The 26,239-nt window shown below is 34.2% G+C and overlaps 1 protein-coding gene across 3 annotated transcripts in view; it reads left to right on the top strand.

Annotated features, from left to right (window-relative positions):
- LOC118895014 (SAM domain-containing protein SAMSN-1) overlaps positions 1-26,239 on the top strand; it is a 124,826-nt gene that overhangs the window by 78,806 nt on the left and 19,781 nt on the right. For 2 of the 3 annotated variants that reach the window (XM_036851874.1, XM_036851875.1), the window contains 2 exons: positions 21,727-21,798; positions 23,097-23,246. In XM_036851874.1, coding sequence (XP_036707769.1) covers positions 21,727-21,798; positions 23,097-23,246 — 222 coding nt within the window. Of the gene's footprint in view, positions 1-9,219; positions 9,229-21,726; positions 21,799-23,096; positions 23,247-26,239 lie in introns of those variants that run through there. The other variant, XM_036851876.1, reaches the window with a different exon arrangement.

The following is a 26,239-nucleotide window of genomic DNA, read 5'->3' as shown; positions in this document are numbered from 1 at the left end:
AAATGATTGCCAGTCTTTGGAAACTAAGAATAAATGATTTTCAATAGTAATTCTTTCTGACACAAAGATCTGATAAAGGGTAGGCAAGCATCTCTAGTTAAAAATACAGCTGGATAACATAGCATGATTTCTTTTTGCTTAATAAAATAAAAATTCAAGGTAACAGTTCCCAAAGAATACAACAAAGTTTTTAAAAGCATTACTTACCTTTCTGTTCAAGATTATTTTTACATACAATTTGCTTGATTAAACGCAACCAATACTGAGTTGACAGTAGTAAGTTTTAAGGAGATCACAAAAATTAATATGAAGCAGTGGTTTTCCTCCAAGTATTTAAAATTTTAAGTTAGAGTATCTCATAAGAACTCTATTATGTAGTGAACTACTATCATATTTATGTCATTGAACAATTTTCAAAATGATACTTTAGTCTATGGTCATCGTTTGTCTTAATTGCAGGAACTATTGTAATAGAAGTGGTATATTGTTCATCTTACTGACTTACTTATTCATAAATGTAAAAATATATTTGATAAAATATACATCTGGGAACAAAATATATCACAGAAAATAGTCACATTGGAAACATTAACTTTCGCTGTGAATGAATTCCTGTTTTCTTTAGATGGATGGTTTCATTTTATATGAATTTAAAGAGCTATGTGAATGTATATTCACATGTTCATACCTTCCAGATCAACTAAATCCTTTCCTTTTAATATGGAGGTAATATTTTTCCAATTATTATAATTATGTGTTAGAAACAACTTTGCTTTAATTCACATTTATTTTACTGAGTAATTTTCTTTGTGTATTTTATGGAAAAAGAGCCAAATCCCTAAGAGATGGCAGAGATTCCTACAAATAAATGGCTAGTAGAGTGAGGACTACAAATTCCTTCATCTACTAGAAGGGAACATAGGGCCTGTGTCTAGAAAGATAGAATAGGACCATCAAGAAATCAGTCTGAAATGTAGGGAATCACCGTCTACACTAATTGACTACATACCAGACAATCATTCACATCTCTTGACCTGGAAACATACACTCCTTGTGCTATACTCTTTCAAAATTTTTGAGAGAGATTTCCTTGCCTTTTAACTGTAAATACTAAAGTAGGTAAGAAGCAACAACATTAAAAATGAGGTGACTATTACTTAGTCATGTAGCTCATGTTAACTCCTGTGGGTTGTAGTTCAGGTGACCTAATACCCAATTCAAATGGTGAGTGAATATTATACCTAATGTTATTCTTTAAATAAAAGTTATGAAACTGTTCATTTGAAAAGTAAATAAATGGAGAAGGACTTTGTTATTAGTATTTTTAAATACGTCCTGTGGTTGTGAGAAAGTTCAAAACATTCATGGATATAAAATGTAGCAATAGATTTTATGAGTCCGTATACAAAATAATTTATTATTTTCTTATATTCACAAGACTTATCAATAAAGATATCCATGAATCAAAAAAAATCAAAACCCATTAAAATATCATTTTACCATCTATAATTTATTAATATGTTTTCTTTTTCACCTTTTATTCTCCTCTGTTTCTCCATTTTTGGTATGGGTTCTTTCCTTCAAATAGCTCATAAATAGGACCAATAGCATTCATATTTATTATAAGAGATTCATAGCGTAGGTTAAGAAGGAGAGACCAGAAATATTCCATAAGGGAAACTGTTATAATTCGTGTCTCAGAACTCTCTATGGCGTGTAAGTAAATTCCAAATTAAGAAAGATATTTGAAAAATTTCTTTTTGATAAATGATTAAGTATTCTACATTTAGATTAGTCAATCAAAAATAGCCTTTCTTAACATACTTGCAAGGTACTGTACTTTCCTTTTTGAATTTTGTTTTTACCTTCTCATCACTAGTGCCCACTACTGATTGTGAATTTAAAAAATATTTAAGCATATCTAGTATGCAGAGTTCAAAAGATATGATCTCATTACCCTCAATAAATCTTTAAATTATAGAACATAATTTTCCTTAACTCTTTTTCCAACTAAAATGTTTTAGTTTGCTATATTTATTGTGAGGTTATGATGTACCAGTGGCTGTGTTTAGAGATTTTTGTACACTAATTTATTTAATATTTGTAACATTTCTGTGAGAGAATAACTTTTATTTAGCCTTATAGATGAGAAGGCATAGAGAAGGTTAATGAACTTAAGCAAAGACGCACAGATAAAAAATAAACCTCTGTTGTGTGAAATACATATGTCAATTTCTGGCACTCCTGTTCTTAATTATTATGCCACCATTACAAGCATAGGGACCGTAGATATTATTTCTATTTCTGTCTTAATCGCCAGCTAAATTTTAAGGAAAACTGTGAGAGCATATTTTTAAGAGCCTCTCTCTCAGTTGGAAAGGAATTTAGAGGTCCTCCATTCCTGTCTCTGACTAAATGCCAGAATTCCACCTATAAGATCCCTCCAGGTGTCCATCCAAGCCTTAAAACTTAAAATTGTAAAACAACAATAAGAACAACTTTATTAGCATTCAAATGTTCAAATTGCCAAAAAAATCATGACCTAGTATTGAGATAACTAAAAGCATGTATTTCCCTCCTAAATCTAGTATAACACCTTTAATGTAGTAAGCTCTTAATAAGTATTTGTAATGTGAATGAAGTTTCTTGATTCTACTGTATGCAACCTGGTTCAAGTATGAATACTGACTAGTACTATGTATTTTCATTATTCTTGGTAGCAACCCTGTTAGTGTGTACATAAGAAAGTTTGTATGCATGTGTGTAAATACAATTCTAAATCATTTCTAAGTTTTATTTTAAGAAAAACAATAAAGCAAATGTTGTGCAAGAATCCCTAGAGAGTCCCATCGTTACATAACAAGTAGACCATTGTTCCAGGTCAGGGAATATGGTAGAAACTTCGAAAATAGAAAAGGAATAGACACCACAAATGAAGCTCTGCACCTGTAAGTAGAACAGGTTGACCTTTATTTGGCTGGGATTAATGATCTGTGTTAATAAATCTTAACTCAGGTTTTTCTTTGAGTAAAGGAGATTCAAATACCACTGTTATTTTAAAGGGAAACACTGGAACAATGGCAGCTCTGGAAATAGTTTTTTGTTGTTTTTCTTTTTTTACCATTTTTTAAAATCTAAAGTGCATACTAAATGAGACACCATTAGTGTCACAGATGCTAATTTTCACTAGCAATGACTGAAGTGGCATTCTTTCCCATTTGCATTTGATCCTAGCAATGATGAGAGGTGATGAGTTGATTATGAGTTGTTTTCACTGCACTGCCCGCTGTGCAAATTTATGCTCCTAGACAAGGATGACACATAGTTGTGGCATTTAAGAGCTTTCTTCATTGCTTTTCCTATCAAGACTGTTAAGATACATTTTTAACTCTTATCTAACCAGGTATAAGAAAAGAGAAGTATGTATATGAACGGTGCTTACTTTAGGCCAAGTACTTGCACAAGGGGTTTATGGAACCCTCCGCCACCCAATTTACAGAAAACAGCTCTGTAGCTGTGAAAAATTTTGTCCAAGATATCATGGCTAGCAAAAAAATTGATCTGAGATTATTCAGGACAGCTTTTCTTCTTCTAAACCTGTGGGTTTCCCCCCTGCTACTTCTTTTTGCGTCATCATCTGGGGTATAATTTTCACACTTTAATTTATGTGACTTCAGTTGAATGTTTTGGCTTTTCAAACAAAGTGATTCCAAGTAAGATATGTGATATACAATGTAAGTAATATTTTAAATCCACTTTTCCCATTAAAAAAATGGCGCGTATAAATAAATGTTTATCTTTACTTTTGGTTATTACCCACCCATGCCCCTAAAAAATCTCCCCAAAGGTTCTCTTCACTTCTGTATTTAGTTAGTATTTATGTCATATTTGTTTTCCAAGAAATATTTAAAGTAAATTATAGTGCAAACCTAAAACCAAATAACATAAGTCAGAAGAAAATGGAGTATAGACCACAGTAAAAAGTATTACAGGGCCACCAAGTTTGCGTTGAATATGGATCTAAGTATTGCTACTCATTGTGGTCCTACAGACTAGCAACACTGGCATTCCAGGAGTTTGTTAGAAATGCAGATTCTCTGGCCTACCCCAGGCCTATTAATTCAGAATATACATTGTAGTGAGATACCCAGGAGTTCTGTGAGCACTTTAAAGTTTGGAAATGATGTCTACATTGATGGTTCTCAACCTAGGTTACACTTTTGAATCACTGAAGAGCTTTAAGAAATACTGATGATTGGGTTCCTTCTTCAATATTCTAATTTACCTAATGTAGAATGTACCTGAGCATCAATAACGTTTAAAGTTTCCCAATCTGGAGATATTTTTTTCTACTAATCTCTTCAAAGGACTTAAAAGTTAATTCACTCCTTCCTTCCCTCCTTCATTCTTCAAAGCAATAGATATCTACTGAGTGCTTACTATGAACAATATAGACCGTATGCTGGGAATACAGTGGTGAATAAAACAAAGACCCCTGGCCTCATAGGATTTACATTTACTGGGGATGACAGGCAATAAACAAGATGAATATGTTAAATACATAGTATGCTAAGTGATGGTAAGTGTTAAGAAGAAAAGGAAGAATATGAAATACGAGGAACCAGGGAAGACTTGGTGAGACTGGTACATTTAAGAAGGGACCTGAAGGAAATGAAGGGCTGGCCATGAGATTGGCTGAGGAAATCTTACTCCAGGCCCAGGGAAGAGCATGACCAAAAGCGTTTTTTTTTTTTTTAATTAATTTTTATTGGAGCAGAGTTGCTTTACAATGTTGTGTTAGTTTCTGCTGTACGGCAAAGTGAATCAGTTACACGTATACATATGACCCCTCTGTTTTGGATTTCCTTCCCATTTAGTTCACCACAGAGCATTGAGTAGAGTCCTCTGAGCTATACAGTAGGTTCTCATTAGTTATCTATTTTATACATAATAGTGTATATATGGAGTGTCCCTGGTGTGTTTGAGAAACAATGGATCAAAATACACGAGGGGAAGAGCAGTCACAAAGAGCCGGATGTAGAGGGCCTTCTAGGTCATTATAAGGATTTGAGCTAGTATTAAAAGATTTTGAGAAGGGAAGAGAAGGATCTGGCTTACATTTAGTGGGTTTATTCTTGCTTTTGTGTTTCAAATACACTGAAGAAAGTGAGGGAGGAAGCAGGGAAAAGAGACCCTTTAGGAAGCTATTACAGAAACTAGGAAGGAGATAATGGTGGCTCAGACAAGGGAAGGGACAGGTTGGATGTTGAGAAGATGTTGAATTTGGGATTTATTTGTAGATACTGTATAGGTTTGGATATATAAAAATGGAACTCACCACATGGGCCCTAAAGGTGGTAAAGAGAAAGGCTGGCCCTGCTCTGCACTGTTCTTGCTTCCAGCTGGTGCTCACACTTCAAGGAGAAATGCCCTCATCCCTCTGCTGATAGCCACCAGAAAATTACCCCCATACTGATATGCCACTTCCCAAAAGTTTCTACCTCTTTCTTCAAAATACAATTTTCTATTGGATTTAATTTTCATTTCTGGGGTACCTTGAATCAGAATAGATGAACTAATAATTTGCTTATTTCACCTTGTTGAATTGTTTGAAAGAGGTAAATAATTTTAGCCTTGAAAAATTATCTTCAAACAAAGTACCAATTCACTCTAGCCATCCCATTTTATAGAACATGAATCTGTAATCAAGTTTTATTTCAAGCAAGTAGCAAAGGTTTAGTACCAAATAGACGGCTATATCTGAAAAAAACACAGTGCCCAGATGATACATAGAAAGTTCTGGAGACAAGTGGTTGAGAGAAATGACAGAAGTGTAGACTCCCCTTGTAAATGTGGGTATTACATCCTATAGGAAGGTATAAAGTCATTACCTTGACTACCAATGCACTGGATTTGTTAAAAATCAATTTAATGACACACTTACTCTTTAAACTTTCCTTGCCTTGCTTTGGAGATAAATGGCTTCATTATCCCTGCAGATTGTGTGTGCTTTTTTTAATAATGGAATTAAGTCCATACTCTACATAGCTGTGTTTCCAAATTTAGCATTCCCAAACTGATCCATTTCTCTTCCTTTCTAGTGTTAAGGGCTTAGGTGAACTTTTGGAAACAAGACATTCATAATTAGCTTCTTAGTAGAGAACAAAAATGTCCTCCATTAAGAATTGATTAATAAGAATAGAAGAGGGTTTTAAGCTGTCTCTGGTGGTAGACAAAATGATTCTTCTATAGGTAGAGAGCCATTTGTCAACACAGCTGGCCATGTCCCCTTTCTCCCCTCATTTAAAGAGTTTTGGAAGTTTTCACCTAGTCTGTATTAGTTTTCTAGGGCTTCTGTAACAAAATACCATAGACTCGGTGGCTTAGAGAACAGAAATTTATTTTCTCACAGTTCTGGTGGTTGGAAGTCCAAGATCAAGATGCGGCAGAATTGGTTTCCTTTGAGGGCCATAGGGAAGGATCTGTCTAGGCTTCTTTCTGGCTGGCAGTTGGCCACCACTTGCTGCCCTTTAACTTGGTTGCCCCTCTGTGCACATAACCTGGTGCCTCTCTTTGTGTATCCAAATCTCAGCTTTCAGTGACTCTGACCACTCTCATTCTTTCCTGTTTGTGCCTCCCTTAGCCTAGAACACCTTTGCCCATTTTTCCCAACTCATGAACTTATTTTTTAATACCTCACTGGACTCTCATTCCCTCAAGAAAGCCTCCACCAGTTAACCCAAGGCAGTGCATTAGAGGGCATTCTGGCAGAGCAGGAGGGAATATGAACTAAAGTCTTATAGATTGGGTTTGAGGTCTTATTTTGATATTTCTTAACTATGAGATGTTGAACATTTTGTTAAACATCTTTTGAGTTTCTTGTGCTTATCTGAAGAAGGGGATATGTTAAGGCATGTCACATAGGATTGATGTGAGAATTAAGTTAATTACCATATGTAAATTTCCTAGCACATAGTACATGTTTGATTAATAATCTCTCCCTCCTTTCTAGTTTAATAGTACTTGTTCAATACCTCTATTGTTTCTTTTAGCATAGTTTATTCTAATATGTCCTCCCAAATGGAGTTACCATCAAGAACAGGGGATGTATCTAATTCATATTTGTATCCCTGCAATTTTTGGGGGGGAACAAAGGGTATTGAACTCTGTCTAACTTTCAGACTCCGTGTGCCCTCTGTTACACTTTGGCTACCATCAAAAATATTTATAATATGGAACATAGTTGTGATTCCTCAACATATGCACAATACTTGTGTAATGACTAATGGATAATATAAGTCATCTAAAGTAGTACTCTACTCCAAGGCATAGTTTGTAAATGGGTCACTGTTAAAGATCTGGGCAACACCCACATAAAACAAAGTAACCGTTCTTAGAATGTAATGAGACAAAACAATAATCAAAAATTGTAATGTAATCTGTCTGAAGGAAAAAAAAAAGCATTTGCAAAGAGTGTTGCTTTCAGGGAGGTTAGAAAGGAGTTAGAGAGTAGAAATTTGCCATTGAGTCTGCAGAACAATCTGTATCAACAAAAGCAAATATTCCATTATGCTCAGCAGACTTGCTCACTTAGGTGAACTAAGTTCAGGTTATTATAACTTCGTGTCTCTAGCCTTTAATACAACCTAATTCACTTTTCTGTGACTCTACTATACTAATCAAACAAACTTCCAGCAATGATTTTGTGTCCCATGTCTCTAGGGGAGACAACTCTTTGATCAGTCAACAAGAATATGCATTCTTCTTGGCAGCTGAATTTCTCATACCTAACCAATACTTGGTATTGCCATTTTTGGTAGCTTAACAGTTTAGTTTATGAGTCAGTTCCCCTTGGAGTTGTTTAGTTCTGCAAGCTTGAAAACTAAAGTTCTTGTACCTGTCAATGTGAGGGCCTGACATTGGACATGGAGACCCAACCAAGGAACTGGCTTCTTGGAAGGACTGGCTTAAGTTGCCACCTGCCACCTTTTCTCTATATTCATAAAATAAAGACAGCTAAATAATGAAGTTTCTTTGCTATGTTTTTCATAATTTTAACAATTTAAATTCCTGGAATAAGATTCAAGACAGATTTACCTTATATCAATATCATAATATATAGTGATATGACATTGGTCTGAATATTTGATTAAAATTTTTTCTGAATATTCACATGGTTTTAGCTAGGCAACTTTGATTTTTTAATTAACAGTAATAATAAATAATTTGATATATAAATTTTGTAATGCTTATGGGTATATATTCTTTATATTGTGAGTTATTATACAGCCATCATCTTTTCTAAACTAAGCCATCTACAAATTTCAAATTACTTTAAGCTTATGAATATCTCACTATAATTATTTATCAATTTTAAAGTACCCATTACCAATGAAACAAAGGTTCATAATTTTAAAAATAAAATTCCTTCAAAGATAAATGTTCTACAATTATCAGACATATATTGTAGGTTTAGGAATTGTCATAAACTGAGTTCATTTCTACCACTACTATTACATTTCAAACCACTATTAACCCCTCAATAGACAAATATTTTTAGAGCCAAATCCAAATACAATGAAAGGAAAATAAATGTAATTGACAATGAAGAAGTTATAGAACCCAAATATCTCTTCCAAATATCCTATTTTTTTTCTACTTATTCTTTCCTTGTTCGGGATTATATACTGTATATTTGCCCCACATAAACATGTCTGTTCTTACTAAGAAAAAAACGTTTAAATTCCTAAGCATAGTGTCAGCGGGTGCTGCCTGAGATGGGAATGTTTATAAGCTTTATGATATTAACTGCAGCACTCAACCTCAGGTGGCATAAAACATGCAAAAGAGAACTTTCTGTCAGTTTTATTATTTCTAAAAAGGTTCCCCTTGAAGCAGAAGAGTGACCTTGCTCTGCTGAGCTGACATACGCCACTGGATTAATGGTCGAGCTCTGCTGGAGGGAAGCTCACAGAAACATTACAATTCCAGAAGCTGGGCTGGCGGTGACCATTAATCAGGGGGACCAAAATCATGCATCAAACACACTCATTTAAAAGTAGTAAAAATGACTTTAAAAAAAACCTTTTTGAGAATTAGCTTGTTGTTTGTCATTACCTGTGTTCAAGGAGATCACTGCATGACTGGAATATCCCTTGGGGAGAACGTTAGAGGTCATTACGTACCCAGAGGCCAAGTGAATGTGGTGGACTTTGAAGACTAACGGAGGTAAAGGAGAGTTTTTGTTCCAGAGAATTTGATGGGAAAGTGTATTAAATGGATTCTATTTTCCCAACTTTATTTTCACTCCTTTATTTAACTATGATTTCAAAGCAATGGGTACTATGAATGTTGGCCTCTTTGTGAAGATTTTATTCCATTTTTAAAACTGGAGTAATTGAATTTAGTGGTAGAAACATTTGACTGGTAAACTTGGTTAGGAAATTTCTCAAGATCCTACAGTTTGAGTCAACATACTCAACTACTAAGTAGGTTAATAAGTATCTTCATGGACTTAAAGGCACTGTACATTCTTCTACCACATGTTAACTAAGAAAAACTTTTCAAGACTTTTTCTCTCTCTGATTACTGAAAAGGAGAAAAGGCTTAAATCTAAAACCCCAAAAGAGAATGTTCAGTTTAATTTCGATGATAAAAAGTTACTCTTGCTTTTTACAAATCTCTTTGATGATAACGTTGAATAGGCATAACCTCTCTTTCATTTTTTCAATAGTTTGTCTTTTAGATTAATGATACTATGCATAATACATATGATATAATTTCATTAGTAGGTAGAACAAATAGTAGATTATGGCCTTTACTGAGAAAACCAGGACATTGATCATTAAGACTATGATCAATGTAGTAAGGCCTGCTATGATTACTACTTCAAAGTTAATCTGGGTCTTCCCTGGTGGCACAGTGGTTGAGAATCTGCCTGCCAATGCAGGGGACACGGATTCGAGCCCTGGTCTGGGAAGATCCCACATGCCGCAGAGCAACTAGGCCCGTGAGCCACAACTACTGAGCCTGCGCGTCTGGAGGCTGTGCTCCGCAACAAGAGAGGCCGCGATAGTGAGAGGCCCGTGCACCGCGATGAAGAGTGGCCCCCGCTTGCCGCAACTAGAGAAAGCCCTCACATAGAAACGAAGACCCAACACTGCCAAAAATAAATATAAATAAATAAATAAATAAAAATTTAAAAAAAAAAAGTTATTCTTCTCCTAAATAACTGCTGCCTTCTTTAACCATGATATTCAATATTCTCTTCTTTTGTTAGCCATATGCTACTCTGGAGAATAATTGATGCAGACTTACTTAGTTGTTTTTGAAGATTATACGATTAAAATAGTTGACAATGTTGCGACTATAGTTAAAATATTATTTAATATTTGGCTATAAGTAGAAAAAATCTAATATGTACACAATAGAAAGTTAATTTCTAAATTTATGGGAGGATTATACATATTTCTTGTAACTGGAAATCTGAATCATCCATTTTTCATACTGCATTCTCTCTATCAAGGTGCCTAGAAAACAAAATTAGTAACGGAAATTTGCTCACAAAAATTACTTATCATTGAATAGGTATGGTAAATGCATAAAATCTGTTACCTGTAATTCCTCATTCCCCTCCCCACCATCTTCCCTAAAACACACGCTATCTTGTGTAACCTTGGTGGACATGTTTAATCATGATCTCTAACTCTAAGCCCGAAAGTTGCATTGGAACCCTTTTCAACACAGCTTTCCATGAAGGTCTTAACAACCCATCCAAGCTGGTTCAAAGAATTGAAAAGTTCCACTTATTCTGGTTTCGAAAGATAGTCCATCCAGACAATGGGAAATCCTAGTGATATATTCTTGTGAATACACAACACTTTTCTAGTGCCCCCAAATGATTATGTTCACTACAAACAATCTTTCTTTCTCTCCCTTGAAGAGTTCGGGAGATAATTATTTAGACACATTTTTTTGTCATCCAGTGCTCCTTTTAATATACAGTGTGTGGTTCATTGTCTTTTTATTACTTTATCATCATTTTAGCAATTATCCTCTTTAGATTTGGCAATTTCTAAGTAGTCCCTCAGTCAATAACTACACAATCTCTTACAGTAAATAATTTTTGAAGATGGTTAAGCAAATTCAAATTGTATTGATTTCAGCTAATTTCATGTCCAAAATCTGTGATCATTTTACTGTCTTTCTTTAGACTATCAATAATATAGGTATAGACATATGCATATGAAATGCCTTTCATGTATTAAGTAGTCAGTACAAGTATAAATAATGATGAATATAAATTTACAAGCTGATATCTAGTATACATTTTTAATTTATTATGTGTGTAAATATAATCTGCTTTTAGGAATTGCTTCTATGTTTGTATACCATTCATCTGAATATGGCTCTATTTAGCTCTTATCAATTGAAATTATGTGATGCCACCAATAGAGTGTAAATTCCTCCAGGATAGATTCTTATTCATACAGACAGCCCTGGTCCCAAGCACAAAGTTTAGCCATAGAAGCCCCTTAGTATATTTACACTGAATTGCATAATGTAAAACATTATGCTCCTTAATTAAACATCAGCAAATTGTTTTCTTTGACTATAACATGATTAAGTTATAATTTGCTTTTGTGTAACTGTGAAATGTATGGTATTTGTCATTTAACTTGAAGAGAAATGTGTGTGGGATTTGCCATCTGTTGTGATTTTCCCAAGGCTCCCAACTGTAGGATTTTTTCTATAGGCCTACATCCCTTAAGATCAGGGGCAATCAATGTGTGCTAAAATGATGAGGTGTCAGCAAGTGGTCTCATGGACAAGGTAGGACTTGATCCTGCCCTTGAAGAATGGGCTGGATTTGAGTAGGAGGAAGAAGAGTGGAAGAACTTTCCTTGAGAGAAAAACAGCACAAGCAACAGCTTAGAAACATAAATGAGTGTGTCCATACTGGCCAGCAAGAAGTGTCAGAAGTTCTGCTTAATCAGACTGACTAGCATTACCTGAATCCAGGGGGAATCATGAATGTGCAGCATGCTAAGTTTGGACTTCATTTTGTTAACTAAAGAAGAGCCACTTAAACTCTCTGAGCCTCAGTTTTCCTCATCTGTAAACTGAAGAAATCAATAACTATCTCAGAGGGGGGTTGTATTTGTTTAATGAAATAATTATAGATAAATCACTCGGCATAAAGCAAGCTCTCAGGGGCCAAGAAACCAATGTGGAGTAAGCTTCATATTTTGAGAAGAAGAATGGAATGATGAGAATTGGTGTTTTAGGGAAATTAGTCCAGTGTTGTGACTTTAGATGATTGGAGAGGCAAGAGTTTGGGAACTAAAGAGCTGAAAGTTGTTATTTCGTTGACTCAGGAATGAGGTTATAAGCACATAGTTGCGTAGCGATAATGAAGATAAATGCCTACAATAGAGATTTGGGAAAAGAATGGAGCAGATGTGAAGGCTGAAAGAATGTGTGTGTGGTAAATATATTACATCTTGCATTATGTGTCCAAACTCCCCGAAGACAGCAGTGAGCAAATACCGGTTTCCAACAGTGCAGGTGGAAGGTTCAGAAGGCAGGATCAAAACAGATCCTCAGGGGTAAGAGGCCATAAGCAGAGAGAGATTTTTGTTGGCATATATGCCTTCCAGCCTGAAGGCAGGCAGAGAAGCTACTGTAAATTAGAGAAGCTGTAAAAGTGGGTTCCCTAGGGGAATTCTTGAAGATTTCAAGGAAGGATGGTATAATGAGACAATTCCAGGAGGATCGAGAGGGACCACTTAGTATACTTGTTTATGGGTTTAGTAGTTAGAAAAAGAGAGAGAAGGAATAGAAAGTAAGTGCTATAATAATAATACAGGAGTGAGTAAGCCAGCAGAAGCTTTACAATAGGAAAAACAAGAAGCTGAGAAGTTCGAGATAGACTGATCATGGTCACATTTTTAAAAGTTTTGCATTTCCTTTTTATTCTATAGGATTTTGTAAGAGTTGATACCTAATAATATCAAGTGACTGAACTTTGGTTGCATTATGCTTTTTACCTGAAGAAAAAGATATTTAAGACATATCAGTATTATTTATTTTAAAAATTCTTTTCAGCTAAAATAGAATATCTTAATTTTTATTCAATTCCTAAAAGTGCAGCATACTTATAGTCAGTGAATGCAATGTAAATCATGAGATATGGTAATAAGTAAGTAATGCAGCAGTGCAATTGAGAATTCTCAATGTTTGAATCGTTTTTACTCATAAAACTTATTTTTGTTACATTAAATAGGCTGATACAAATAAACACTTTTGCAGGCATGGCTCATTCTACATTGATTTTTTTTTTAGTTCTAGTTTTTTTTCCTTTAGGTAATTTTCTCTGAGGTAGTTTCAATTTGCAGAAAACATCTCTTGGCACGTCAACTTCTGAAAGGAAAGCTTTAGCATGGAAATTTTGACACAACTTTTTAAAACACTGTGGTGGAGTCAGAATCTGCACTTCCTTTAGATAGCCTGCAGTTGATAGGAAAGATACTGAACCAGAGAGATCAAGTAGACTAACTTTTGTTCTAAGAGTCCAGATGTACATTAAAAATATTTAGAGCATTGATACATATTTGAGTACTGAGTTGCCTTTACCCAAGGTTAAAATGTTAGTGTTGAAGGCCTTATTTCACACCCTGCTTGTCTTTCAGCCTTCAGCCCCCTGACGCCCAAACAACTGTCTTCCATCAGCGCCACATGATAGTGTAATTATTTAACACTGAGGCAATCCTCACAGATTATTTTAAGTGAGTTAAATTTGTTTCACACTCCTCAAAGGATCTCAGCACCTGAGTTAGTTAGAACAATTAAATCCTCGAATGCCTTTGGATAAAGGCTGACAAGCTTATTGAGATTTAGCATACCATTATTATAGAATATTCATACAAGCACGTGCTGAAAGAGAATTCTGAACTTTAAGAGCATATTACCAATGAAGGCTCTATGTGCAATATTTAGATGATGTGAGAACTCATTGGCAGAGGGTGTGTGATTTTTAATTTGCCAGTATATTTCAAAATACTGCAGATGTCTGACTCATATATGCAAATTTTTTCTTTGAAATAGACTGTGAAATTTTCCACCGATGCCTTACCCAAATATTGTCATGCTGGAGATAAGATTTTACTTGAAGATCCCGGAAGCTGGAGAGTGGTTAAAAAATGAAAATAAGGGTTCAGATCTTTTGGTTTTGGTCAAAAGGTTGATTTACATTCCAAAAAAAAAAAGAGACTCCCTAATTCTCCTTCATGTTGATAAATTTAGGATGGTCATTGTTTTAAGAAACCTACTCAGTTCTAGTCTATATATCAAGCTAACTTTACATACTTTTCATCCCGCTTAGATAGCAAGTTTCTTTGAAAATGGAAAACAGGATCAAAACTTTGTTATGGGATGGCATAGCGGAGAGCACAGCAGGGTGGAGAATTGAAAAAAGGGAAGGGGGCATTTTTTTGCAAGTGTTGGTTCCTATAACAGTTTCCTCATTGAGAAGGACTATATGATTTCCAAGAACCCTGCTAGCTTTATATAATGAATAGACATTCTGTAATAATTAGAATTCTACAAAACTAGAGAAGAAATGTGACCAACAGAAAAGAATCCTTTCTTAAGTTCTTTGCATTGCGTAGGGACACACACACACAAATGAGTTCAAATGCCACTTATTCAGCCCTATTTTTGTGGAAGCCAAGTAGACTATGTGGAAGAGGGTAATCTGTACCACACAATCAGATAGTCTTCAAAAGGTAGTCCAGTAAAATACATTTATATCGGAAAGTTAGTTGTACTAAAATAAATTTAGAAAGCAAAACTTTAGTTTCTCCTTAAATACATCCATACCTCTAAACAACCATGACCTAAGTAATGTTAATGACATCTTTAAAAATTGGTTCCTTAGAAAGTTGTGCAACCATTTACTCTTTTTTTTTTTTAAGAGCAGCTTCAGGATCACAGCAAGATTGAGGGAGGTACAGTTTTCCCATATGCTTCCCCCTGCCCTACACCTTATTAACTCTTTGTAAATTATTTTTTAGCTTTTATATAGGTACATTTGGTTCTTTTTTTAACCCAACATTTTATTATGGAAAATTTCAAGCATATGTAAACTCAGAGTGTAGTGCAATCTACCCCATATATCCATCACCCAGTTAATCATTAAATAACATCCAGTCGTGTCTCTTCTTTATTTATGCCCACATACTTCCTGCCCTCACTAGATTATTTTGAATTACAAATGAAAAATAACAATACTTCCTCAATATCATCATTTAGCTACTTATTTAAAAATTTCCTCAGTTGTCTCCTGGATGTGTTTTGCTACAGTGGCTTATTTGATCTATATCTAAATAAGATCTATGGATTTCACAGTATTATTTAGTTGATACAACTCTTAAAGATTCTCAATTTATACTTTCCCTCTCTTCTTTTATTTCTTTCTGTTGATTAGTTGAAGAAACCAGGTTATTTGTCCTGTAAATTTATCATTGCCTAAAATTTTCTGGTTGACTTCATCTTTTTGATGTCATTTAATATGCTCCTCTGTCTCTGTATTTTTTGTAATCTGGTAGTTAGATACAGAAGCTTGGTGTGATTGCGGTTTTTTTTTTTTTAAGAATATTTCATTGGTGATATTAGGTGCTTCCGTTATGAAGCCCATATTCTGGTTCATTCTTTTTTGTGATTTGAGTAGCAATTGATGATTGTTGCCTAGATCCATTATTGCATTAGGGACTTACAAAATGGTACTTTTGTAATTTCATCACTTAATTGATTAGCTAGAATATATACACACATATACATGGAAAGAACAATTTTCCTTTATTAAATATTTAGTTACTCTAAAATGTTTCATACAAGAAGGACAGATTAAATGTTTGTTTTTCCCTTTATTTGCCAGTTTTCATAATATGGCTGTAACATTTCCAAAGGTAACAATTGATATTTTTCTTCTTAGTATCATTATGAATTCATGAATTTTGATATATTAGATGTATTTCAATGTAGCTCAGTTATTATTCTTCCTTTTACTAAAATTGTCCCATATTTGGACACAATTTACCCTAGTGACAATCTTTTAATATGGCCCTTGTGTTGTTTTGGTATGGCCTTAGTAGTCTTTGAAAGCTTACCTACTTTATGGTATGACAAAATGAAAAATTTGAGAATATAGACTGAGAATTTTGACTTCAAATGTCGTTAACATCATTACTTCTTTTCATTGTCTCTCAACATTCACATTTTTATATATCGATATCATTAACAATGGTGTGAATACTGAAAACAGGTTAAAATTTAAATTTTTTTCCTTCCAGTTGTATTGATATATAATTGGCATACAGTACTATATAAGTTTAACGTGCACCGCATTATGATCTGACTTACATCCATCATGAAATTATTATCACACTAAGTTTAGTGAACATTCATCATCTCTTATAGATATAAGATAAAATAAAAATTAAAAAAATCTTTTCCTTGTGATGGGAACTCTTAGGATTTACTCTTTTAACAATCATATATAACATACAGCAGTATTAATTATATTTATCATGCTGTACATTACATCCCTAGTACTTACTTATCTTACAACTGGAAGTTTGTACCTTTGACTACCTTCATCCAATCCCCCTCTCTCCACTTCCTGAATCTAGTAACCACCATCTGATCTCTTTTTCTGAGTTTGTTTTTGAAGTATAATTGACCTACAACACTATGTTAATTCCTGGGGTACAACATAATGATTTGATCTTTCTATATATTTCAAAATGACCAACATGCTGTCTAGTTACCATTTGTCACCATACAATGATATTACATTATTATTCCTATATTCCCCAATTTCATACCTGTGACTCATTTATTTTTCAATTGGAAGTCTGTATCTCTTAATCTTCCTCATTTATTTCTCTCATCCCCCCACCCCTCCCCTCTGGCAATCACCTGTTTGTTCTCTGTATGTATGACTGTTTCTGTTTTATTACGTTTCTTCATTTGTGTGCCTTTTACAGATTCCACATACAAGTGAAATCATACAGCATTTGTCTTTCTCTGTCTGACTTATTTCAGTTAACAAAATACCCTCTAGGTCCATTCACGTTGTTGCAAATGGCAAGATTTTGTTCCTTTTTGTTCCATTGTGTGTGGGGTGTGTGTGTGTGTGTATTTGTATACCACATCTTCTTTATCCATTCATTTATTGATGTGCACTTAGGTTGCTTCCATATCTTGGTTATTGTAAATAATGCTGCAGTGAACAAAGAGGTGCATGTATCTTTTTGAATTAGTGTGCTTTTTTTTTTTCTTTGCATTAATACCCAAGAGTGAAATTGCTGGATTGTATGGTATTTTTATTTTTTAATTTTTTGAGGAACCTCCATACTGTTCTACATTGTGGCTACACCAGTTTACATTCCCACCAAGAGTGTACAAAGGTTCCCTTTTCTCCCCATCCTGGCCAACACTTGTTATTTGCTGTCTTTTGATAATAGTCATTTGACAGGTGTGAGGTGATATTGTGGTTTAGATTTGCATTTCCCTGATGATTAGTGATGCTGAGTATCTTTTCATGTGCCTGTTTGCCATCTGTATGTTTTCTCTGGAAAAATGTTTACTCAGGGCCTCTGCCCATTTTTTGATTGGGTTGTTGGGTTTTTGGGTTTCTTTTTTCTTTTTTTGATGCTGAGTTGTATGAGTTCTTTGTATATTTCCGATATTAATCCCTATTTGGATACATCATTTGCAAATATCTCCTCCTATTCAGTAGGCAGCCTTTTTGTTTTGTTGATAATTCCCTTTGCTGTGCAAAAGCTTTTTAGTTTGATGTAGTCCCATTTATTTACTTTTGCTTTTGTTTCCCTTGCAGGAGGAGACATATCCAAAAAATATATTGCTAAGATCAATGTCAAAGAACGTACTGCCTATGATTTTGTCTAGGAGTTTTATGGTTTCAGGACTTACATTTAAGTCTTTAATCCATTTTGAGTTTATTTTCTTATGTGGTGTGAGAAAGTAATCCAGTTTGATTCTTTTGCATGTAGCTTTCCAGTTTTCCAACACCATTTGTTGAAGAAGCTGTCTTTTCTCTATTGTGCATTCTTGCCTCCTTTGCTGTAGATTGACCATATAAGTGTGGTATATTTCTGTGGTCTCTATTCTGTTCCATTAAACTATGTGTCTGTTTTTGTGTCAGTACCATACTGTTTTGATTACTGTAGCTGTGTAGTATAGTTTCAAATCAGGGAACATGGTAACTACAGCTTTGTTCTTCTTTCTCAAGATTGCTTTGGCTATTCAAGGTCTTTTGTGTTTCTATACAAATTTTAGAATTATTTGTTAATTCATACAATTCTGTGAAAAATGCCTTTGGTATTTTGATAGGGATTGCACTGAATCCATAGATTGCTTTGGGTAATGTGGTCATTTTTACAATATTAATTGTTCCAATCCATGAGCATGGTATATGTTTCTATTTGTTAGTGTCATCTTCAATTTCTTTCATGAGTGACTTATAGTTTTCTGAGTACATGTCTTTTACCTCCTTAGTTAGATTTATTCCTAGGTAATTTTTTTGGATGAAATTGTAAATGGGATTGGAAAACAGGTTAAAATTTGTCTTTTTTATTTTTTTGGTCCTTTAAACCATCAAATTACTGTCTTTTTTTAAAATTGTTTAAAATAATTCCTCTCTCTAAGCCACCAATTTAATATGAAATTAGATTCATTATTTTTATTTGGAATTGTTAAGGATTGCTTTTATTTTTATTTAACTTTGTTTATAAATATTTTTAAAAGTTACATGGTTTTAAAGTCAAATTTATAAAACAAGGCATATTCAGAGAAGTCTGTTTTCTGTCCCTTTTACTTTGCTTCTTTTACCCCATTTCTCTAAGAAGGAAAATATATTGTTGCCTGTATTGAGACACATACATGTATTTCCACCCTTAGATAAAAGACGGTCTATTATGTACACTTTTCTCCACTTGTCTTTTTTCACATACACTATAGCCTGGAGATCATTCCATAGCAGATAGTTATATTTCAGTTTTTTTGCAGATGCACACACTTCTATTGTTTGAATTTACCATAAATTATTCAATCAGTCTTCTCTTGATGAACATTGGGGTTTATAGCTTTTCAATAATATAAAAGATTTACATTGAATGTGGATGAGTAAATCAATTTATATTCAAGTGTATCTCTGACATAGATGTCTAGAAATGAAATTTCTGGGTCAAAGGGCAAATACATGTAATTTTGCTAGTTTTTCCAAATTACCTTCCACAGGTGTGCCATTTTACAAACACATATCTATTGCATAAGGAAAGACTGTATAGATTTATAGTTAAAGACTAAATATAATCTAATGTCAACAAAAACAAAGAATTATCTAAAATATCAATTACATTTTTATTTAAGTTACTCTTTTGTCGATAGCTATTTGTGTATATAATAACTCTGTCTTGATGGGAGCTCTGTCACAAAATAGTATTTGCTAAACCTAATCCTTTACAATTATACAGTGCAAAATTATCAATATTGAAATACATTCTTCTTTATAAAGGACTATCATCTATGAAACCAGCTTACCTCCACATGATTCACCTTTTCACTAGAGACTTAACAGCAGTAGAAATTACACATTTGTTCACTGTCCATATCTCAGAGTAGACATTAGCCCTTTTTCATTAAGCCATAACCTATACATTATGAAACCATCTCAGAAAGTCACTAACTTTTTGACTAGAGAATACTGAAATTTTAAAAACGTTATTTTAAATACTTAGATTTGCTTCTAAAGGGTGTCTTAGCACAGACTGATATTTTACTCCTCTGGCTTAAAGCTGTTGAGTGATTCATAATGAGATGACTGACAAAACCCAAAGTAATAGTCCTGAAAACCACTACTCCATAATCTGCTTCTCTTTATTGACATAGTGAGGGGAGAATTAATTTTAAAAGGTGGTGACTATTGATTAGTTAATGGCAGAATATACTGTAGAGAAATGCTGAAGTGAGCCTATTCTGTGCCCTCCTGGGCAACACGACCGATTATCCAGTGGTGGATATCATGCTGTAACCCTCATTAATATTTAGTAGTCAGGACATAGGCTGGTTGTAGACTACAAAATTGCCCTAAGCACAGGCTCCAATAGGCCATAAGAATGTTTCAAGTATATAAAAGAGTAACAGATTTCCCTGTGTTCAGATTGTTTATAAGCAGCACAAGAATACGCTCAATTCCCTTTTGTGATTTCTGGGCAATTATGGCCTGGCAGAAATGCCTACTAGGCAAGTAGATGTGATTAATGCTCTGGGAAATCACTCTAAGTTAGTAAGCCCTGCGTGAGAACCAGAGTGGTTCTCAGTTTCAGTCCTTCTTTTTCTCTCCTCTCGCCACAAGCTGAAGGGCTTCTTCATCAGGGGTAGCAAGTCAGCAAAAGGCATTTTTTGTGTCTAACACAGCCGTCATCCTTGGGACGACGTTCTGTATCACACTGTCTATCAAGCTAACCCCATGTCACATGTCAGGATCTTTTTATTTCAACTGATTTAAAAGGGAAACAAGGAGTTTTAAAGATCACTAGTAGGGAGACATGAGAATAAAAATGCTTGTAAAGACTGAGAGCCTTTGAAGCTGACTTGAACTAAAATGGTCTGTGACTTTTAAAGGACAATACAAAGTTTTATAGATTACTGACTCCCATTTTTAACTTTTCAAATTACCAGGTTATTTTTCCGTACCACCAGCTTATTTTGAAAATATTATAAGCTTGAAATGAGATAAAGTTCTTAAGATAGAACATATTCTTGGGATTTGTGGGTATATAAAGTCTGTAACATCCGATATCCACCATCCCAAATAATGTATAAAATTAAATAGTGAGAAAATATCAATTTTGTGACTCAAAGACGCTAAAGATTTTTTAAAATGTGTTTAGGAGAATCATTTACTTTGCAGTATATCAGGAATTGTTTATAATTACCTGCCTAGAATGAGTTACATAAGAATAAAAATTTAGCCTTGTAGGCAAAAAGTATCCAAGAGAATAAGTCTTGTGTTAACATACTGAGCTTTTTCTCAAAACCAGTGAATGAAACTGACCCAGGGGTCTCATTGTAATTCCATGTTAAATGTGGAAAAAGTCATTTTCCTCCCAACCTGTGAACACCTAAATGTTCTTTTCAATTTATTAATAGGTCTGTGTATGTGCCTTCTCATTCTGACATCTAGTAGAGAGTTTCAAATTATCAGAAGTTAGCAACAGGAAATGCATTTGTGTTCATTTTTATTTTTTGATAAATATGATCTTTATGAGGCACAATTGTGGATCCACTCAAATGCTTGTTTTGTTGTTTTTTTATTAGTTGGTTTGTTGTTTAGTAATACATGCCATTCTCAAGAGCAAAAGTAACACTATAAATTAAAAATAATTTAATAGATTTTTCTCCAAGGTGCTTAACACTGTAACATAAATATATGAAGACATTTTATGAACTGTAAATATTACAATGTTAATAATAGTTACACCTTCAGCGCCTTTAGATATTCCAGAGAGAAGAGATTTTTTAATCCTGTATTTGCAAGAGACTGATGCTTACTGAACCATAATCTAATATATTTAGCAGTTTTATCAGTGAAAGTCACAAATCCTAAATTTCCTTTCCTTTTTCTTTCCTATATTATAGCGCAGCAGCAGTTTTGGGAATTTTGACCGTTTTCGGAATAATTCTGTATCAAAACCAGATGATTCAACTGGGGTTAGTATTCTATTCCATTTTAATGAGTGTTATACAAACACATTATGAAAAATTATGAAGCCAGTATAATTTTTGCAAATTACAGTAAGAAAAAGAAATATATTTAAAAATCATAACCTTGCATACATTTTTGTGATAAATGAACAAACAATTATTTAGTATCTAGTACCATGCTGGACATTAAGAGTAAAAAGCCATCTAAGAAACCTAACAGATGTTTGGGAAGGCAGAACGTCAACTTAAGAAGAGATTTACAGTTTAAAGTAACACAGACAATCCCAGATTTTCTGAGCATTTCCACTATAAAACAACATATATGTTAAATTTTATGTAAGTTGTAATTGCTTTAATTTAGGAAATGATTACATGGCTTAATTGGAAATTAGTTAAGGAGAGCATAGGCTGCTCATTTGCACTCTCATATTCTGTACACATTGAAATGTCTCAGTGGTGACCATTCCATACATATTCTTTTTCAAATTATTTTCCCACTTAGGTTATTACAGAGTAATGAGTAGAGTTCCCTGTGCTATACAGTAGGTCCTTGTTGGTTATCTATTTTAAATATAGCCGTGTGTATATGTCAATCTCAAACTCCCATATTGTATAAACTTTCAACTTTCCATAATCATACATAGATATATTTACTGTTATTAAGTTTATAATTCTAGAGTTAACCTATAAAAGTTGCTCAGGCTCATTCAAATTCATTGACTAGTAATGGTGGCCTAGCAATTTGTGAAACAATTTAGTGAACCTGATAAAGTAGTTTGCACATTTTTTAGCAAACCATCATTCATTCATTCAGTAAATGTGTATTGAGCATCTAGTCTATGACAGGATCTCCCTTAGGCACTCAGAAAGTACTGTTACAATACAGGTGAAAATCCTTACTTCATGAAGCCTAGAGTCTAGGAGGAGACAGACTTTAAAACAACAACAAAACCCATAAATAAATATCTAAATAAAATTGTGATTCAGTCTATGAAAGAGAACAGCACAGAAAAATGTCGAAGTTAAAAATATGTTTAGATAGTTTCTTCAAAGCTTTTGTAAAGGAAGATAGGAAAACCTGAAATTAAAAATATTTATAGTACTCTTTTTTGAAACTTAGGCAATGGTAAATTAACACAGATAGTAATAAACTAATATACTTTCTTATTTATTTTAGTTTGTGATTTTACAGTGAAGATAAAGAAAGTTGAAGTAGAGAAAAGAGAGAAGAAGAGGGAGTGTGGACAAATGACAATGTTTTTTATTGCTTTATTATTTTGTTTTTTGTAAATAATTCTAACTAGGTACATGAAGGGGAACGCATAAATGAAAGTGGAGAACAAAACAAAACTTCAAATAATGGAGGAAGTTTAGGTAAAAAAATGAGAGCTATTTCCTGGACAATGAAGAAAAAAGTGGGTAAAAAGTATATCAAAGCCCTTTCTGAAGAAAAGGTAAGTGTCCTCTGTTAATCACTTGTGTTTTTCTGTTAATTTTTTTCTAGGTAGTTTAGAAATACTTGGCAGTTTATGAAGGCCTTCAGTCTATTTTCTCCCTCAATAACTGTGCCCAGAAGTTGGGTGGAAGAAAGCATTATCACATTCTAATAGAGGAAACTGAGGCTTAGAAAGGTCACACATGTAGTATGTGAAGAACATATGTCATTTATGTTGTAACAAACAGTAGTATTTCACTTCTTTTCATTACCAAATGATATTCCATTTTATAGATAAGCCTCATTTTATTCATCCTTTCATCAGTTGATGAACATTTGGGTTGTTTCCACTTTGGGATTATTTTAAATCATGCTGAATGAATGATTCAGCATGATTTAAAATATGAATATGAATATCTGTGTTCAAGTTTTTATGTGGAAGTATTCTTTCATTTCTCTTGGTTATATGGTAACTCTGTCTGATACTTTGAGAAACTGGCAAACTATTTCCCAAAGAAGTTGCATCGTTTTACATTCCCACTAGCAATGTGTGAGAGTTCCAATTTCTCCACATGCTTGCTAACACTTGTTATTGTCTGTTTTTTTGATGCTAGCCATCAAAATGGGTGTGAAATGGATTCTCATTATAGTTTTAATTTGCACTTCCCTGATGACTAATGATGTTGAGAATCTTTTCATGTGGCCATTTGCATATCTTCTTTCAAAAAGTGTTTATACAAATCTTTTACCTGCTTTTTAATTGGGTTGTCTTTTTATTGTTGCTCTTAAGCTTTTTTTAAAAATATCTTATGGATACAGATCCTTTATGAGATATACGATTTGCGATATGATATATTTTCTCCCGTTCGCAGATAGTATTTTCATTTTCTTGATGTTATCATTACAGAACAAATGGCTATAATTTTGATGTAGTCCAATTTATTTTTTCTTTCATCAGTTGTGTTTTTAGTATTGTATTTAAGAAACCATTGCTTAATCTAGGGTTACAAAGATTTACTCCAATGTTTTCTTCTAAGAGTTTTATAGCTGTAGCTCTTAAATTTTGGTGTATGATCCATTAATTTTTCTACATGGTGTGTGGTAGGAGTCCAACTTCATTCATTTGAATGTGGATATTCAATTGTCGCAACACTACTTGTTGAAAAGACAATTATTTCTCCATTGTATTGTCTTGACATCCTTGCTGAAAAAATCAATTGATCATAAATATATGGTCAGAAATATATGGATCATAAATATATGGATTTATTTATGGACTCTCAATTCTATTCCATTGATCTGCATGTCTTATACCTATTTTCTTTTTAATGCACTTCAATAGGATCTGTCCCCAGTACTCCATTAAAACAGTTGTCACCATCAGTATTAACCTCTACGTTGCCAAATCGAATGGTCACTTTTCTTTCTTCTTACATGACTGTTCAGCTGTACTTGATGCAAATGATGATTTCATTACATATGAAACATTCTTTTTTCTTGGTTTCTTTGGGCATTCTTCTGGCTTTCCTTCTTTCTCAAAGTTTCCTTTCTTAGCTCTGCTTTCTTTCCTGTCCTTCTAAATATTGAGTCTTCCTGAGGCTTGTTCCTAGATGTTCTACTCAGTTTACTCTCTCTTCCTAAGTGATCTCATCTTGTCTCATGACTTTTTCACAATTACATCTCTAGCTATGATCTCTCTCTTTTTTTTTAATTTATTTATTTTATTTATTTATCTTTGGCAGTGTTGGGTCTTCGTTGCTGTGCGCGGGCTTCCTCTAGTTACGTTGAGCGGGGGCTACTCTTTGTTGCGGTGCGCAGGCTTCTCATTAAGGTGGCTTCTCTTGTTGCGGAGCATAGGCTCTAGGCCCGCGGGCTTCAGTAGTTGTGGAGCACAGGCTTAGTTGCTCCGCGGCATGTGGGATCTTCCTGGACCAGGGCTCGAACCCGTGTCCCCTGCACTGCCAGGCAGATTCCTAACCGCTGCACCACCAGGGATGTCCCATATGATCTCTTTACTTATCTGTTATACTTATACAACCAATTGCTTATTTGATATTATCACTTAGATGCATAATAGATAACTAGAACCTAATATATCTACAACTGAATGATTGATTCTCTAAGCTCTACAGAAAGTTTGTTTCTTGTCCAGTCTTCCAAGTAGAAATAGACAACACTGTCATAACTGTAGATGCTGGAAAGAAAGGAGAGGGGGGAGAGAGACAGAGAGAGAGAGAGAGAGAAGAAAGCCTACAAATCACTCAAAATTCCTTCTTTCTCTCACTTTTCACACCAATTCATCAGCATATCCTCTTGGTACTAACTCCAAAGTATATCTAAAACCTTTAACTTCTCCATGTAAATTATTCCTGCTTTAGACTAAATAAACAAACTCTCTTGCCTAGATTACCTAATTGGTTTCCTTTCTTCCACTCTTTCCTCCATAAAAGCGATTCTCCACATGAAAGCCAGAAAGATCTTTGAAAAGTCAGATTCAGAACACATCACTCCCTTGGTTAAAATTTTACAGTACCAAAATGCATTCCCTTACTATGATGTGTTCATTCCAGTCCTCTGAGAAGTAGACCCCCAAGAATGGAATAGACACACCAAAGACTTACCGGAGAAAATGCCTGTGAAGGATAAAGAAGAGAAAGAAAACATGAGCAAGGAAATCCTTCAGACTACAGTGCAAGTCTGACACCTGTAAAAGGAGAGGAAGAAAGAAGGAGGATCATTCAAGTCTCAGGCTTCAACACTGTTCTAAGAAAACTTTGGCCAAATTGATGGGAAGTCCTTGAACCAAAAGTTTCCATTAGAGAAGCCCCACATCCCACCAGAATGGACTCAAATGGTAGCCCCACTGCTTAAGTCATTGGGACGTGGCTTCCTTGCAAACACAGTGGTGGATACAGAAGGCTAGTAGTTGGGGCTGTCAGTAAAGAAGGGTCCCGCAGCAAGAGATCTGAGTGCACATTTCCATGGTTACTGCAAGTGGTCTATAAAGCCCTT

Source organism: Balaenoptera musculus, chromosome 4, assembly GCF_009873245.2.
Source record: "Balaenoptera musculus isolate JJ_BM4_2016_0621 chromosome 4, mBalMus1.pri.v3, whole genome shotgun sequence".
In the NCBI taxonomy this organism is placed as follows: domain Eukaryota; kingdom Metazoa; phylum Chordata; class Mammalia; order Artiodactyla; family Balaenopteridae; genus Balaenoptera; species Balaenoptera musculus.
This window is presented reverse-complemented; position numbering and strand designations above follow the sequence as displayed.